Source organism: Lithobates pipiens, unplaced genomic scaffold (genome assembly GCF_037356315.1).
Source record: "Lithobates pipiens isolate NorthernLeopardFrog02 unplaced genomic scaffold, aLitPip1_a1.2 Scaffold_18, whole genome shotgun sequence".
Taxonomy (NCBI): domain Eukaryota; kingdom Metazoa; phylum Chordata; class Amphibia; order Anura; family Ranidae; genus Lithobates; species Lithobates pipiens.
The window spans coordinates 283783776-283801488 of NW_027507758.1; the positions used below are offsets into that span (position 1 = coordinate 283783776).

The 17713-nt window shown below is 41.0% G+C and overlaps 1 protein-coding gene across 1 annotated transcript in view; it reads right to left on the reverse strand.

Moving 5' to 3' along the window:
* RFX6 (regulatory factor X6) overlaps positions 1–17713 on the reverse strand; it is a 176131-nt gene that overhangs the window by 46578 nt on the left and 111840 nt on the right. Inside the window, exons 7-10 of the mRNA XM_077487064.1 lie at positions 16343–16450; positions 3773–3850; positions 3569–3682; positions 3427–3476 (exon numbers count right to left, since the gene is read on the reverse strand). Of these exons, the coding sequence (XP_077343190.1) occupies positions 3427–3476; positions 3569–3682; positions 3773–3850; positions 16343–16450 (350 nt within the window). The remainder of the gene's footprint in view (positions 1–3426; positions 3477–3568; positions 3683–3772; positions 3851–16342; positions 16451–17713) is intronic.

Genomic DNA, 17713 nt, shown 5'->3' on the forward strand with positions numbered 1-17713 from the left:
ATGCAGAAAAATTACTCCAGTTCTTAGTAAAAACATATAAATTTACAAGGCTAATTAATATTCAGGTCGGCTAGCTGCTACAGATAATACTATGACTAGTCTTTTGCTCCCTGTTTTCCTTCTCATAGGATGTGAACAGTTAAATATATGCAGCCTTTTTGTTGTGTGTTAAAAGGAATGTACAGTGTGAAAGTACATGATGGAGGGTTGCTAGTGACTACCTATAGGATCCTGGAATAGAAATATTGGACAAAAGGAATATGTTGAAAAAATATCTCCTATATATCCTGATACAGAATGAAACAGAAGACGGAGGGTCCTCATATAATGGGTCCTATGGTACAACTTCCTTTTCAGCACCTTTATTCCAATTATCTGCAAAAGTTGTGTATTCATCCAAAAGCAAGTGCTGCCAGGTGCTGTCATCTTGGATGTGATGTCACTCTGTAGTATTCTCCTTTTTTCTCCTCCTGGAACTGTAGCAGCTGAAGGAGTGAAGGTGAATATTATAGAATGTTTTACGCAGCAGCAGTGTCATCACTTTTGAATGTCAAACTCCCTATTCCCAATGTACATGCTCCTGAAAAATGGCTATGAGTATAAAATGGTGCTGCAGTGACCACTGGCTGGAAACTGAAGACATTCAAGTGAAAAGTATGTCACTAGCACATCAAGGTTTCAGAATAGGACCAAAGCTTTATTTGGTGATCTCATCATAGTTACAGAAACAACATTTCAGAGCCTCACAGGACCCCTTCATTAGGTATGTGACGATAGGTCACATTGCTTCTGTAACCTTGATGTGATTGCTGAATAAAGATTTCGACCCGTTCTAGAGATCCTTGGTGTTCTGGTGACATACTTTTTTGTTTTTGAATATCTAAACAAAGGAGGATTTTACTGGTCAGTAGCCTGTCTAAAAAAGGTTAAAATGATTGATTGTTGTTAAAATAAAATTACTGGCAAGACAGGGGTGGAGCAACAAGGCAATTACCTCACTGAGGCAAAACTAAGAGGGAAGGCTGTAGCAGCATGAGTCACAGATAGAGAGGTGCGCTGTAGCAGCCTTCCTCCTTAGTTTTGCCATGGTGTGTGGCAGAGGGAAGTAGTCCTGGATGGAGAGGTGCGCTGTACTGTAGCGCATCAGAACACCCACGGGGAGGTCACAAAGATCTCCCGTGAAGTTGATAAAAGTGTTAAGACTGCCATTGTTGCAGCTGGCCCTAACACTTTCCTTACTGTTTGCCAGGCCTCACTATTCTTCCCTACCTCCTCCGAACTGAAAGGAAGTGGCATCATTTTAATAGGTCACTTCCTCCCAGCCATATTGGAGGGAAGAATCGGGACACTGTCTGACAGAATTCCATTTCCAGGGATTGGCATTCTTTGCAGGTGCGGGACAAGTTTAAAAATAATTTATTAGAATAAAACTGGGGTGTTTTTAAAAATGTATGTAATAGAGTGAGTTCAAGTCATGAACATGTAGTCAAAACCCACCCATATAGCTTAAACAAAGTATGTCATGGAGTGCCAACCCTGCTTATATAATGGAAAAGGAAGAGAAAGAGTTGTGGACGTTAAATGGTCACCTCCAGACATATATAGTATTGCACAAAAAGTATAAAAAATATATATAATTTATTGTAAATAGAAAAAACATACAAGAAATAAAAATAAATAATATATATATATATATATATATATATATATGGGAAAAGGGCATCTAATAACAAAAGATGAAAATTCCTAAATGGAGCATATTACATAAAAGCAATCGACAGCCGCCATGTTTTGCGGTTGATATATATATATATATATATATATATATATATATATATATATATATATATATATCCGCTTCTTCGAAGGCTTGGTTGCTGTGTAATTTAATCAAAATCTACAGGCCGTCTGAGGCATCCAGACTAAGGGGAGACCAAAAAGACAGGACATGTCATGAGAAGAGTCCACACACCATGAACGGTGCCTCCAGAGTGTAAGATCCTCCCTTGAGAGAAAAAAAGGGTGCCAAAAAATATAAATAGTGGAATCTGATTTAGCAAGGTATTTTAGGAATCCAATCAGTTCCATGTATAGGTATATTCTGTTAACCATAATAGACAACAGTGGCATGCGAACTCCCGCACGTATGACTGCCCAAACGCAGTGAAGTCAGGGGAGGCACTCCCCCCAACATGGACTAAGACGTGCCATAAGTCTGGGTCTCCTGAGGATCCCGCACCTCAGCCTAGAGACCATGCTGCATATACTCTTCTCATGACACGTCCTATCTTTTTGGTCTCCCCCTTAGTCCAGATGCCTCAGAAGGCCAGTAGAATTTGATTAAGTTACATATCAACCAAGCCTTGAAGAAGCGCATATATATATATATATATCAACCGTGAAACATGTCGGCTATCGCTTGCTTTTATGTAATATGCCCTGTTTATGCATTTTTTTTCTTTTGTTATAGGGGATTAGTATGTTTTTTCTATTTACAATTATTTAATATATTTTTTATACTTTTTGTGCAATACTATATATGTCTGGAGGTGACCGTTTAACGCCCACAACTCTTTCTCTTCCTTTTTTTGCTATACTATAATCTATGTCTGCTTACGCAGTTAACCATGTGCATCTATCTAGCTAACAATGGGCTTGATTATACAAGCAGCGATGCTCAAGACTTTTAGCAAAATTTAATTTGTAATGCACTGCCACTCCCGAGACTAGACTCTGGATCCACCCCTGTGCCTGTGGAAAGAGAATATCTTTAAAATGCATTTGCTTTTTCAAGTTAATAGATTCACAAAATTTGCCAATCGAAGACACTAAGCCCTTGTACACACGGTCGGAGATTCCGACAACCAAATCCGTCAGAGTTATTCCGACAGATTAATTCTGGACGAGGTCCGGAAGTGATGTTGCATACACACGGTCGCACTAAGTTGTCGGAAAATCCGATTGTACATAACGTGATGACGTTATTTCGTTACGACGGGACTACGTTCAGGCTAGTAGTAGGTAAGTAAGGTCTAGGAATTTGATCTGAGCATGCTTGGCACTTTGTCCGTCGGAGTAGGCTACACATGATCGGAGTATGTCCGATAGAAGCATTTTGTCGGAAAATATTTCCGGCAAGTTGGAAAAGTTGGTCCGACGGATATTCCGACGGAAACAGTCCGATGAAGACCACACACAGTCGGAATATCCGGCAAAACGCTCCGATAGGAAACATTCCGACGGAATCTCCGACCGTGTGTACAAGGGCTTATACTTCTGTGTTAAAGCAACGCATTTGTTTTCCAACCAAACCACTCACACATAAAATATAGTAAAGCATATGCATTTCCTTGTGTTAAATGTCTGCCCTGTGTAATGTTTAACAGTAGATGAAATATAAATATGAAAACATGCTTTATTATATACCTTTCAGGCATTTCCTGCATTGTTGCTGGTATAAGGACATCTGTGAGAACCTAAAATAATAAAAATCATGTAACTGAAGCTCAAAATGTCAATAGAGGATTATATAATTTAAAAAAGTAAAAATAAATAAATACCAACTTACCTTGAAAAGAATAGAATCACAAACACAAAATATATCTACGATAACAGAATTTTCAAGCAAAGGTAGCAGGTGATCTGGCATCCCTTGCCAAAAATGCAGTAAAAAGTGCTGGATCTAAAACCAAAAAATTTAATAAAAAATATGTTTTTGTGATAATTGTATATAACACTGTAATATCCACCTCAATATATGTAAACATTTCACCTCCTCAAAATTTCCATTGATGGCGTTGTCAAGTATGCATTGACAGTGTGTTTTGTACATCATGATAAGTGTGTCTACCTGAGGAAAAAAAAAAACAATGGTTATATATAAGTAAAACATATACTTGTACATGAGATGTTATAGAAATTAAAATTAATTAAAACCTACAAAAGTGAACTAAGATGTTATGAATAAAAAAAAAAACAATGTCATTATTTACCATGATCATGGATTGCATTCTGTCTCATTTATATAGCTTGTGTCAGTAAATGGTTGATCTTTTCTCTACATTCTCTACTATCTAATAGCCTTTCAGTATAGTTTCACGCTGTGTTTACTTGTGAGCAAAATCAATTTTGTTTTGGAAAATGGAAACCATCACAGCACAATTATAATATATCTACAGAGGGATCATAGATGTTATAGCCCAATGAAATGATCAAAGAATGCCTAATCTGAGCTTTAACCATACTCCTAACACATTACTTAACCCTTAAAAGTGATGATTTACATATAAACTTGAGGTGAGTTGGAAATTCTGGACAGCCGCACTCCAAATGAAATTTATTGTGCCTTTATTAGAACATCAAGATCACGCTGTACATGTCACAGCAAAGTAATACAGAACCTTGCTGTGACATGTACAGTGTGATCTTGATTCTCTAATAAAGGTACGAGAAATTTCATTTGGAGTGCGGCTGTCCAGAATTTTCTACTCATCTTGATTTGCTATATGCGTTAGCTGGCACCTGAGGCTCTTCATTTCCTGGAGGAAAAACCTTTTCGTTTCAGCAGACCTACATGGAGCGGTGGAAACCCCATATCTTTACATATAAACTTGGCGTGAAATGCATAGAGACCTACCTGAGGCAAGTTGATACATGCAGTGGAATGATGTTATAAGGTGAAGACATCTACATTTGCATATCTGCAAAGTGGATTGGAACCCAACTTCCTCCATATATGATTACTTGACTGGAATGGGATGCATAAAGGAGCTACAATATTGAATTAAGGTGTCCTTCCCATTAGTCATGCTTTCAGGCCACTTTGTGGCCGAGGCAATCTGATGAGCGCATTTTGTTATCACTTCGGGTGAAGCACTTTTAGCAAGTTTACTGAAGCACGTGTGCACTTTATTTTCATGGTATTGAAGCATACACAAGAAGATTTGTTCTCATATGATTATTGTGGACATTTTTGATGGTTTATTTTTGCATTTATTAATTAGATGTACATTGTATATTAATAATTTGATATTTGATTTCTGTATTGTTTCATTTGCGTCAGAGGCATAACTAGAACCTTCAGGGCCCCGGTACAAGGAACCATGAAGGGCCCCCAGACCTCTGGTCCTGGGGCCCTTTTTAATGATCCTGGTGTCCTTTTCTCCCATGGTCCTGCAGCAGGACCCCTTCCTGGTGTCTTTTACACATTTGAACCGATTGGACCACAAACTGTTTTGTATGGGGATGTAAACAGACATGTCCATTTATACCGACCTGCATCCGCTCCAATGAAAACAGATGGATAGAGATCCACTCCCCATCCATCTAGTGGATTGAATGGCAGTCAGACCGGTCCATAGAGAACAGCAGTCCGTGTCCACTCTGTACAAGTGGAGCAGACATGGAGCTGTCATCCGAATGCTCAGTGGGGATCAGCGGAGTGATCCCCCACTGAGCAGGTGGATTTGCTTGGCAAAGTCTGCCCATGTGAAAGGACCCTAAGGGGGAGCTCTGTGGACTGTAATGTAAAGGGAAACTGATGTAAGAGGTGCTCTGGGAATCCTGATGTAAGAGGGTCTCTGCTCACCAAAGTCCCCAACGTACATCAGACTCCCCCTTTACCTTACAGTCCCTGGATTGGTTAGCAAACAAGACCTACTAGCCTATGCTATACATACACTAAGGCTACTTTCACACTGAGGAGCTTTACAGGCGCTACAGTGCTATAAATAGCACCTGTATAGAGCCTCTCCTGTCTCTCCAGTGTGAAAGGCAGAGGGCTTTCACAATGGAGTGGTGCGCTTGTAGGATGGTAAAAAAAGTCCTGCATTTTTGCATTGCTGTATACACCACTCCTAAATCACCCCTGCCAATTGAAATCAATGGGGCAGCGCCGCCAAACCGCTGCTGCAGTGACGCTTTGCGGGCACGTTTAATCCTTTTTCGGGCGCTAGCAGGGGTTAAAACTGCCCCGCTAGCAGCGGAATAATGCCGCTAAAATTACGGTAAAGCTGCACTAAAAATAGCGCCGCTTTAAAACAGATGCCCGGCCCAGTCTGAAAGTAGTCATAGGCTGGCAGAGCATGCTGGGGCTTGCAGTGCACCACACTAGGGAAACCTCAGTGGGTTGCTGTGTTGGTTGAGGGGCTCCGGAGGGGACAACATACTCAGTCCCATGAATGACTGACTCACCTGTGTGTTGCTCTCTTTTCAGTCACTGAGAAGTTTCATTAGGAAGCAAGTTGATTGGCTGGAGAGCTGTGGATCCTCTGTGGAGGGTTGCAGGATCCATAGTACAAGCTGGCCTTTCCTCCACTATCTACCTGCAGGCTGCTGGAGTTTCTCTTTGCAAAGCATGGAGCTGCCAAGGATTGGAATGTGGGCGGGGCAAGGGGACACACACGAGGGGAGTGGGAGGAGAAGATCCTGCTCTCTGTATCTCTTTCCTCTCCTCTCCTGTCCGACGTCCGTGCAGGGTCCGAGAAGTGTGACAGAGTGTAATAGACACTCTGCTCATAATTGCAGCCAGCAACCCCCGGAACCACATCCCGGGCTTTTGGGCCCCCCGCATGGGCAGAACTCCAGGGCCCAATCGCAAGTGCGATTGGTGCGACCCTGGTAATTCCGCCACTGCTTTGCGCCCTTTATATATATTTGTGCATTGCTATTAGTTTTTCACAAATTTTAGGTGCAGCATTGTTATTTAATCAACAAATAGATTTTTTGGATTGTGGCACCAAGACCCAACACTTTCCCTTCACTTGCTAATGGCCCTTTAAGCAGTCACAGTGTCCGCCTTCTTATCTGGATACTGTCAGCATACCACAGATACACTTTGCTAAGCAGGAATCTAAGTGCACCAACTAAAGTGGCTAGCCAAAGATCCAAGGCCTCATCCTTCTTCCAAGGGACTGAAGTTACTGGTTCCATACGGGCACACACACACATACAGGGCTTTGTATATGTAGTGGGTGTGTGGGATAGTTTACCTTGGGAGCTAATTCATTGAATGTTGATTTGAGTACAGTTGTCAGAGGATCAACAGACTTCAGCATCGGTGCTTCCCTGTGCACCTGCGGGGTAGACCAGCGCAGAGGCGTGCACGGGTGCGCGATACGGCGGGTTTGCACATCACCTGATCACTCTGGCAGGCCTATAAAAGGCAACCATTTGCTCTGTGCCTTTGCTGGTTTGTCTCCTCAGCTCACCTGTGTTCCTCTGCTTCCTGTTCCCGTTTACCACTTCCTGTTGTGACCTGGATTGCCTGAATACTACACTGATTCTCTCCTGACCTGACCCCTGGCTTGTTTAACGGACTTCCTGCTCTTAGCCTTGCTGGCTCCCGGACTGATACCTGTGTTTGACTCTCGGCCTGCCTCTGGATTATCCTCTGCACTCAGCCTTGCTTTCTCATGGACTGATTACTTGTGTTTGACCCTCGGCCTGTTTCTGCACTTTTCTTACCTGTTTTACAGACTGGCTTGCTACTTACCTTCTGGTCTGGTCCATCCTGCACGAGCCCTCTTCCAGACCTTCACACAAGTCAGGTGTTAGAACCCCTGCCGGGTGTTCTCTTCAAGTATATCCAAAGGCCATCTGCGCGGGCATCTCTTCCTTCAGAAGACTTCCGGCATACCAGTCACCTGCTGGCAACCTGTGACCCTTCGTGCCCTGTACCGGCTGTTCCACCCTCAGGGGTACTGTGCACCCAGTTGCAAGGGAAGCTGCTCTCAGCACTTCGGCCCCTGGTGAGTACCTGACAACAGTGTTGGTACTGTATTTGGGCTTCGGGTGTCAGGGGATAGGAGAGAGGGGTCTAGCATAAGAGAGGGTCATTCCTCTGCTCTCCTTCAGCCTGGAGTCACAAAATCAGGTAAGAGCTTATTCACATTACCCTAAACAATGCAGACTGTAAACGGTAATATCAGTAAATATAATGGACAGCTACTATAAACGGTAATGTGATTAACATAAACATATAAACATCCCACAATGGTTCAGTAACAAGGTAAAGTAGACACAACGCTAGTAACATCTCCAAGGGGAATAGTAGACAGACAAAAACAATAGGTAGCTCAATTAACAATGGGAATTCACACCTAGGAGGCACACAATAGGGAAATTATACCACGAGAGACACCTTAGTAAACAGATTATAGAAGGAGACCCCAGCATCGGGCTGTTTTGAGCTGAATATGTTAACATCTGCTCTGAGTCTGGGGGGGGGAGCGATTTGAAGCAGTCAATGCTGGTTTAGGCATGGAGGCCCCAAATATCCAGGTCCCAGGTTCCCAGAATCTGGGTGTTTTGGGGAGACGTGGACCCAAATATGAAGCAAAACAACTCCAAAGTTTCCCCCCAACACACATTTCCCAATGAATAAAGCCCCCTCAAAAGCCAGGGCCCATAGTCAGTATGCAAGAGGCTACTCTGCAGTACCCTCCAAAAGCCCCCGTCCAGGTTAAGTCTGTCACAAGGTCCATAGTCAATTTGTGATATATTTTCACTCACTGAGCTCTCAGATACAGACACATACTGTGCTGAGATAAGTATTGAGTACAGTTTTATACAGATCTGAATGCAACAGTATTGTATGCTATGAACTCATTCACACAGCTACATTTTAGTCAGTATTCCTCTGTAATTTTTAGCTGTGTAAAGCAAAACTAAAAAAATCTGTGTCCGCAGTCTACTGTTGACTGTATTTCCCATGCTACATATAAAAAGTTTTGTGTGAACACTAATGCCATGTACACACGACCAGACTTTCCAGCAGACTTGGTCCAGCAAACCGGAATCCGTCAGACAATTCGATCGTGTGTGGGCTCCAGCAGACTTTTTTTCCCCAAAAGTCAGACGGACCTAGAAATAAAACATGTTTCAAATCTATCCGATGGACTCAAGTCCGACGGACTAAAAAATTGGGAAAACCGTTCGTTTGTGTGCTAGTCCAACAGACCAAATACGACACACGGCAGTTATTGGCTACTGGCTATTGAACTTCCTTGTTTAGTCCCGTTTACGTCATCAAGTTCAAAACGAACTGACTTTCGAATGGACTTAGTCCGATCGTGTGTGGCCAAGTCCGTTTCGTTCAGAAAGTCTGTTGGAAGACCGTTGGACCTAGTCCGTCGAAAAGTCCGGTCATGTGTACGCGGCATTACTTGTGTGAAGTGTAAATGGACATGGCCATATGCACTGCTGCCACAACCTAGGGAAGTCAAGGCCAGAAGGAAGATGTAAACACAAAAAATGTGACTGTACAGACAGAATTACTTTTTCATTCAGTTATTCTGAATTACTGAAGGCTAAGGTCATTCTGCTCCTGTGCTGCCTATGTTACCTACACATTATTTATGTTTACATTTCCCCCCGGCCCTCAATTAGGCAGTGGTTGCAGTGCAGGCATCATATTAAAAATTATACTTCATTCAAATGCTTACAAGGGTTTTCCATAACAACAGCATGATATTGGATTTTCCACAATGAGTGCCCATTTTTTTGCTGGGATTGAATCAGTATGGGTGAAGTTCATTAGGTCAATGCCTTGCAACACGTTTTGTGGAAGTACAGCTCTCAGCACTCATTTTTTTATGGTGTGCTTAAATGGTTTTAACACATTTATGAGCAATTTCCAGCATTAACTAATTAAAATGCTTACAAAACCCTAATTAATTTCACATCTTTTTACAATAAAATAAAAACCAAAAAGCACATTATTGAAATTAGTGTAATAAATGACATGTATAATACCCCTGCCCCCTTTCCCAAAACAAACCCGGGTCAAAGGTAAAGAGACACAAGCACTAAAGGATAAGTTCACTTGAAAAAAAATGCTGGTAAAAAAATTTTTTTAATTTATTATATATTTTTTATAGGAGTCTGGAAAGCATTGCACTATGCAGAACTCCTACAAACCATCAGTGTAAGCTGTCTGCCCATATATCGTACAGACAGGCAGTTTCACAAACACAAGAAGAATCAATGAGCTAGTAGAGCACTCAATGGCCCCCTGGTAGTTCATTGAGAACTACAAGCTGACAGCCACTAAGGCTGTCGGTACTTGTAGTGCATTCATTCACAGAACTCTGTGAGTTATTGATGCGCTCTCTTCAAATAGTGACAGCGGGCATGGGGAGAAGATCCCTGTCCTGCTGTCATGGGGAGTGCGGGTATCGGGAACATGTTACACGTTCCACCCTAAAAATAGGTAGAAAATGTTGTCAAAGGTGAACGTATCCTTTAATCATTCTGCAAGGAGACTTACTGTGCATGGTAGATATGGTTTCAACCTCTGTAAGTGTATGTAAATAGTTCAGCAAGAATATTCCAACAGTATGCTACTGAACACATGAGAAATAGCTTTCTACTAGCTAAATTGCACAAAACAAGTGTTCAATTAATTTAGCTCTATTTTGTTAACAAAAAAATAACCCTTAAAGTGATTGTAAAATCATGTTTTTTTTAAATTAAAAATAAGAATAAAAATAACAATACTTACCTGCTCTATTGCAGTGCATTTGCACAGAGCAGCCTGGATCCTCCTCGGGTCCCTCTTTGGCTCTCCTGGCCCCTCCCTCCTGTTGGGTGCTCCTACAGCAAGCAGCTTGCTATGGGGGCACCCGAGCCGAGTCACAGCTCCCTGTGTCCATTCAGACACAGAAGAGGGGCCCTGCCCTCTTTCTATTCTCATTGGCTGACTGACTTTGATTGACAGCAGCGGGAGCCAATGGCACTGCACTGCTGTCACAGCCAATGGGGAGGCGAGCCCCAGATGGCCGAGACATCCCTACAACGTCGCTGGAGTTAGAGGGACCTCAGGTAAGTGTTAGGGGGGCTGAGGGGGGCTGTTGCACAAAGAACTTGTTTATCTTAATATCTTAATACATTCTGACAAAAAAAGACGCACGGAATGACATTTATACATGCTTTAATGTATTTTTAAACACAAAAAAATCAATTATCACATAGCAAGTATTCTTTGTTCTTCTTAGGGGTGAGCTGACGTTTACCCAGGCTTACTTGCAATTTTGTGGTGGCTACATTTAGTAGAAAGGTTCCTATGGAGCCCTATTGTAGCCACCATAATGTGCACATTCACCCCCCTAAACTACAATGGAAAGTCAGGTGCAGACACACACAGAGGACACATTGAGTGTGTTTGTTAAGAGAAACAAAATGTATTTAAAAAAAAATCCCCAAAAAGCACTTGTTGTCATAATTATAGTAATCAACAGAAACTCTCTGATTCATCATTGTGTATGCACATTAGCAATACGCATGCAATGCATCATGGAATATGCAGTCCTGTCATCAACCATGGGGAAAAGATCGGGTGCACACTCCGCAACCAGAAGTAAGGGGGAAACACTGAACCACAAGATGAAGGGTGGGAATTTCATTAAGGAAATATCATAATTTACAAAATGAATTTTTGAAAAGGAATTACATTTTTGACTATATTATGACATTTTAGTTGAGAATAGACATGTGCATGAGGATCAAATTTGTTTTGTTTCGATTCGTTAATCTAGTTATTTTGTTTTGTTAAATTTGGTTGATTTGTTCAATTCGTATTTGGGATTTGTATTTGTTCTCAAATTTACCATTTTTTTTATTTTAAAAGTTCAAATCAATACATTTTGAATTGGTTGAATTGAAAACTTTTTTTTTTTTTCGATTTGAATGTGGCAAAGTGAACAAACAAAAGAAAAATCTTCCACAAATGATTACAATTACTCTTTAAATCACCATTGGCTTAATTAAAACAGCATTATTTCCAAATGGTATTCTAATAACACACACAGTCTTTGATTTTCAGCAATATGTGTACAGTTACAATTGGACTGGAGTTCGATGTAAACTTTGATTAGAATTTCAGTCCGAACTTCCGAAATTCTGACAAATTTTGTTTAGTTACTCGGAGCATTCGGTAAAATTAATTTGTATTGTGATTCAGGTATTCAGATTTAATACTAATTTAAATTGATAATAATAATGTAAACTATCAACTTGTAAAACAACTCATTCCATTTAAAATAGAAATGAAAGACAAAACATTTTTGTATAGATATAAAAAAAAAAAACTATATATATATATATATATATATATAAATGTTGGAAGAACAACAACAATCTACTTACATACTGTGGCTGTGCATATGCATTATACCTATCTATCCAGCAGGTGGCATTGTAGTATAATAGTGTGTTATGTATGATAAAGTAATCAGAGGAAGTACCAACATTTATTGTGTGATATGCACTTGTTTGTATTCTCTTCCTGATTCCTAATGCTGTAAGACACGCATTGCTAATCCTTCATGAAAGTAAAGTATTCTCTGCATTCAACAAGCCTCCAAGGACATGATTCAGTAACCTGCTAATAGGTTATGGGTCCAGGTACCCAGGCATTGGAAAGGATACCCCAGGCATCCGACAGCACCCAGTGGCACTGGAAAGAATACTCTGTGAGTACAGCAAGTCACTGGATACTGTATACAAGCTACTGAAAGATGGCAAGTGGCTCAGATGTGAAGTTTGCAATAGCAAAGCTGAACAATGCCAATTACCAGCTATGGAAGTTTAATGTTTCTCACTAGGGATGAGCTTCGAGTTCGAGTCGAACTCATGTTCGACTCGAACATTGCCTGTTCGCCTGTTCAGCGAACAGTGAACAATTTGGGCTGTTCGCAGCAAATTCGAAAAGCCGGAACACCCTATACAAGTCTATGGGAGAAATCTAAAGTGCTAATTTTAAAGGGTAATATGCAGGTTACTGTCCTAAAAAGTGTTTGGGGACCCGGGTCCTGCCCCAGGGGACATGGATCAATGCAAAAAAAAGTTTTAAAAACTGCCGTTTTTTCAGGAGCAGTGATTTTAATAATGATTAAAGTGAAACAATAAAAGTGTAATATTCCTTTAAATTTCGTAGCTGGGGGGTATCTATAGTATGCCTGTGAAGGGGCGCATGTTTCTGGTGCTTAGAACTGTCCCTGCACAAAGTGTCATTTGTGCAGGAAAAAAAGTATTTTAAAATCACTTGCGGCTATTGTCGGGTCCCGTAATACAGAGAACACTCAATGAGTGTTCTCTGAATTAGCCGACAATTCATTCATTCATTGATAAAAAAAAATAAAAAAAACGTGGGGGTTCCCCTAAATTCAATTACCAGGCCCTTCAGGTCTGACATGGATATTAAGGGGAACCCAGTGTCAAATTAAAAAAAAAAATTGACGTGGGGGTCCCCCTAAATATCCATAACCAGACCCTTCAGGTCTGATATGGATATTAAGGGGAAACCCGCATCAAATTTTAAAAAAAATTGACGTGGGGGTCCCCCTAAAAATCCATATCAGACCCTTTATCCGAGCACGCAACCTGGCAGGCCGCAGGAAAAGAGGGGGGACGAGAGAGCGGCCCCCCCTCCCTCCTGAACCGTACCAGGCCACATACCCTCAACATTGGGAGGATGCTTTGGGGGTCTGTGACCCCTCAAAGCACCTTGTCCCCATGTTGATGAGGACAAGGGCCTCATCCTCACAACCCTGGCCATTGGTTGTGAGGGTCTGCGGGCGGGGGGCTCATCAGGATCTGGAAGCCCCCTTTAACAAGGGGACCCCCAGATCCCGCCCCCCCCCTGTTTGAAATGGTAAGGGGGTACAAAAGTACCCCTACCATTTCACAAAGAAAGTGTCAAAATGGTTAAATAAGACAAACACACTTTTGAAAAATTCCTTTATTAAAAATAAAAAAAATAAAAAAAGATTCCAGCGGTGCTAATCCACTCTTGCTATCCAGCGATGGGTCTCCGGGGTCCAGCGATGGATGATCATATCCAGCGACGGGGGATCTCTCAGTCCAGCGCTGTCCATACATCCTTCTTCTGTCTCCACTCCGGAGACACTGCAGAGATCCCAGCGCTGACGTTTCTTATATTAGGAGGGCGGGGCCACCCGTCACCTGACCCCGCCCCTCTGACGCTGGAGAGGGACGCCAGGGGTTCCCCAGTGACGTGTGGGGGACCCCACCCCCTCTGATGTGACGGAAACCTGCGTTACATCAATGAATGAATGAATTGTCGGCTAATGCAGAGAACACTCATTGAGTGTTCTCTGTATTACGGGACCCGACAATAGCCGCAAGTGATTTTAAAAGACTTTTTTTCCTGCACAAATGACACTTTGTGCAGGGACAGTTCTAAGCACCAGAAACATGCGCCCCTTCACAGGCATACTATAGATACCCCCCAGCTACGAAATGTAAAGGAATATTACACTTTTATTGTTTCACTTTAATCATTATTAAAATCACTGCTCCTGAAAAAACGGCCGTTTTTAAAACTTTTTTTGGATTGATCCATGTCCCCTGGGGCAGGACCCGGGTCCCCAAACACTTTTTAGGACAGTAACCTGCATATTACCCTTTAAAATGAGCACTTTAGATTGTGAACGTTCGAGTCCCATAGACTTTAATAGGGTTCTAAAGTTCACACAAAGTTTAGGTCTGTTTGCAGGTTCTGGTGCGAACCGAACAGGGGGGTGTTCGGCTCATCCCTATTTCTCACCAAGAATGACTTGTGGCAAGTGCTGAATACAGACAGACCCACATACAGAGACGGAGGAATGGGATAGGAAGGATGCACAAGCAAAATCGATTATAAGCTTGCTATCGAAAGATGACCAGCTTATCCACATAAGAACAGAAAAAACAGCCAAAGGTATGTGGACTTCATTACAAAAACTGCATGAGCATTCAAGTATAAACAGCAAACTCTTTTTGTTAAGAAAGTTGTACAAGATGAGACTACAAGAAGTCCAGAAAATGTGTGACCACATGAATGCTATGCTAGAGATCATAGAGCAGCTGCATGCCATCAGAGAGGACATCAACAATAACCATATTGTTGCCCTGCTCCTCTGCAGCCTTCCAAAGACATATACAGCTCTTATTAATGCTTTAGAAACCAGACCCGAGCAGAAGCTGACACTAGCATATGTCAAAGGGAAATGAATCGATGAATATGACAGAAGGAAAGAAAACATGTACCATGATGACAAAGCTCTTAAGATGTACAAAGGCACAAAGCACAACAACCATAAGTTTGTCTAGTCGAAAGAAAACAACTGAAGCTCCATCTTCAACTGAAGCAGTACATTGCAGCAGCAAATGCTTGTTAAGAAGACATATGGATTTGTTAACTTTTTGTGGACATTGGGATAGACATGTCAAAACCAATTCCCATTTTTGAAGATAACTAGGGTTGTATAAAGCTTACGCAATCAGAAAGGGTCAATCCTAGGATCAAGCAAATCGACCTCAAGTATCACCTACTGAGGGACAATCAAGAGCAAAATGTTATTGACATTCAATATTGCCCATCAGAGGAGACTGCCGATGCACTCACTTAGCTTTTGTTGAGAGAATGTCATAGTTATTTCCAGAAGAATTTGAATATAATTTGACAAAGCACATGCTGTTGAGAAGGGGTGTTGGAAGAACAACAGCAATCTGCGTACATACTGTGACTGTGTATATGGATTATACCTATCTATCCAGCAGCTGGCACTGTAGTATAATATAATATAATATAATATAATATAATATAATATAATATAATCAGAGGAAGTTCATCCTTATTGTGTTGTTTGTGTTCTCTTCCAGTTTCCTAATGCATTGCTAATCCTCCAGGAAATTAAAGTATTCTCTGCATTCACCAAGCTTCTAAGCGCATGATTCAATAACCTGTTAATAATAAATATATTTCCCTTTTTTTATAAGTTATCACATCCCCTCTGTTCTCAGCTGCATTAGGAAGCTGGGGTAAGGAGAAACAGCATCACAGTGATCTTCCCAGTGAAAGGTTGTGCAGGTTTGGGGGGGGGGGGGGTGTCAGGATAAGTCTGGTTATTGGAAGAGAGCAGCATAGTTAGAGAACTGATCATGGTGTGTTCTGCTTATTATGGTCAGTTTTTAATAGGAAAGTAAAGGGACTGGCAGGAACACCAGGGGTTTCATATAAAGGAAATCCCTGGTGAAATACAAAGAGAATAGAATCATTTTTCATAAAATGGTACAGCAGGTGCCTATAAATTCATCCTGAATTCATCTGAATTTAGCAAGGTGATTTGTTTTACCACATTAAATAATTAAAACTTCCAGATGATTAGTCTTTTATGGGGTGAAATGTGTCAAATGACGCAATAAACTGTCAAAGAAATATTTTTTTTGGTGTGTTCTTTTCTGTCCAGACAAGCAGGTGGTATCTAACTTTAACTTGGGAGCAGAAAAATCCCCAGGAAATTAGTTCTTTCATGGAAGTGTGGTATGCAGTTATTCTTACCTTTTCTTTAGATAAACATCCTTGTAACACAAGATGCTGTGCACTAGGAAATTCTGGTAGCAGAGTTCCAGTCTTTGAGCTAAGGGAATACTTTCTGGTAAAGCCACCCTGTGTATAATAAAAAATAAATTTGTGAGTTTGAAAAAAAATATATATTCATACTATTTATATGTTTTAAAGGATACTAAAATCTAAAACAATTCAACAGACAATTAGGAAAGGAACCCTTTTTACCATTTGTTTCACATTTGTTTCATATTATTGTTACAAATTTAGTACATTTTGTAAAACAGAAACATCACTGCATACACAGCTAAAGCCCAGGTAGAACAATGCTGTATACAAAAAATGCAGCGTGGTTAACACCAGATATAGTAAACATATGTAAAAAAATATTTCAAATATGTTTTTTGCAGATTCATTAGTGAGTTTATGCTGTGGGGCATTTGGAACTGAAAACAAGCAAACATGAGGGTATGTGTCCACATTTAAACTAGAACCCAAGCCCTCAAACTTAGCCTAACCTCTGAAATAAATGTATCTACCTGTAAATCCAAGATTACCATCTTGGATTTACAGCACAGATGTACCATTAATCTTCTATGGTTGTTAGGACCAGGAGAGATCCCAAATAACCTCCCTGGAAAACCCTTGTAGTAACAGATGTTAAAGTGTAGAAGGCAGGTCTTCCGACTGGTTTCCCGCATGTGTAGTCTGCAGGACTGCATTCCCTATTCCTTTTTCTCCCTCCCTGGAGAAGCCCTGAATACTGGCAAAATCAGCTATTTATGTGAGATCATCCACTGATTTTGTTTTAAAAAATAAGAACCACGGAATACATCTAATTGTTGTCACAAGCTCTATTCCTTGTATATATGTTGTATCTACACCCCTGAAGAAGGAGACTTTGTACTAGCTCTGAAACGTGTAGGGTGATTATACCTATATTGATCATGTATAGGCTTGTGCTTTCTTCATTGTTATAAATATCTCCTCAATATTTGTATGCAGATATTGTATGTATACTGTACATTATTTTTTATATCTAATAAAGTAAATTGATTTTTTTCTAATTTAGTTGTACCTGCCATTAAAATCCACCCCCAGGGGGTTCCTGCTTTATTCAACACATAACTGGCAGTCAATATCTAGAAGTTTCAACACTGTAGATTTTTGATCCTGAGAGTATATGATTGCCTTAGATCAGGAAAGAATGTTTTTTCTGTTGGAGCAGACTGGATAATTTTTGTGTGCCCGCCAAGACCGCCATGCTGGGAGACCTTGTGGCCAAGATGGTCACCAGAGGCGGAGTGCAGGAAAGAGCCGCCAGTTGTTTGGTCAGCTTAGGTTTGCCCAGAGACATGTAGTGAT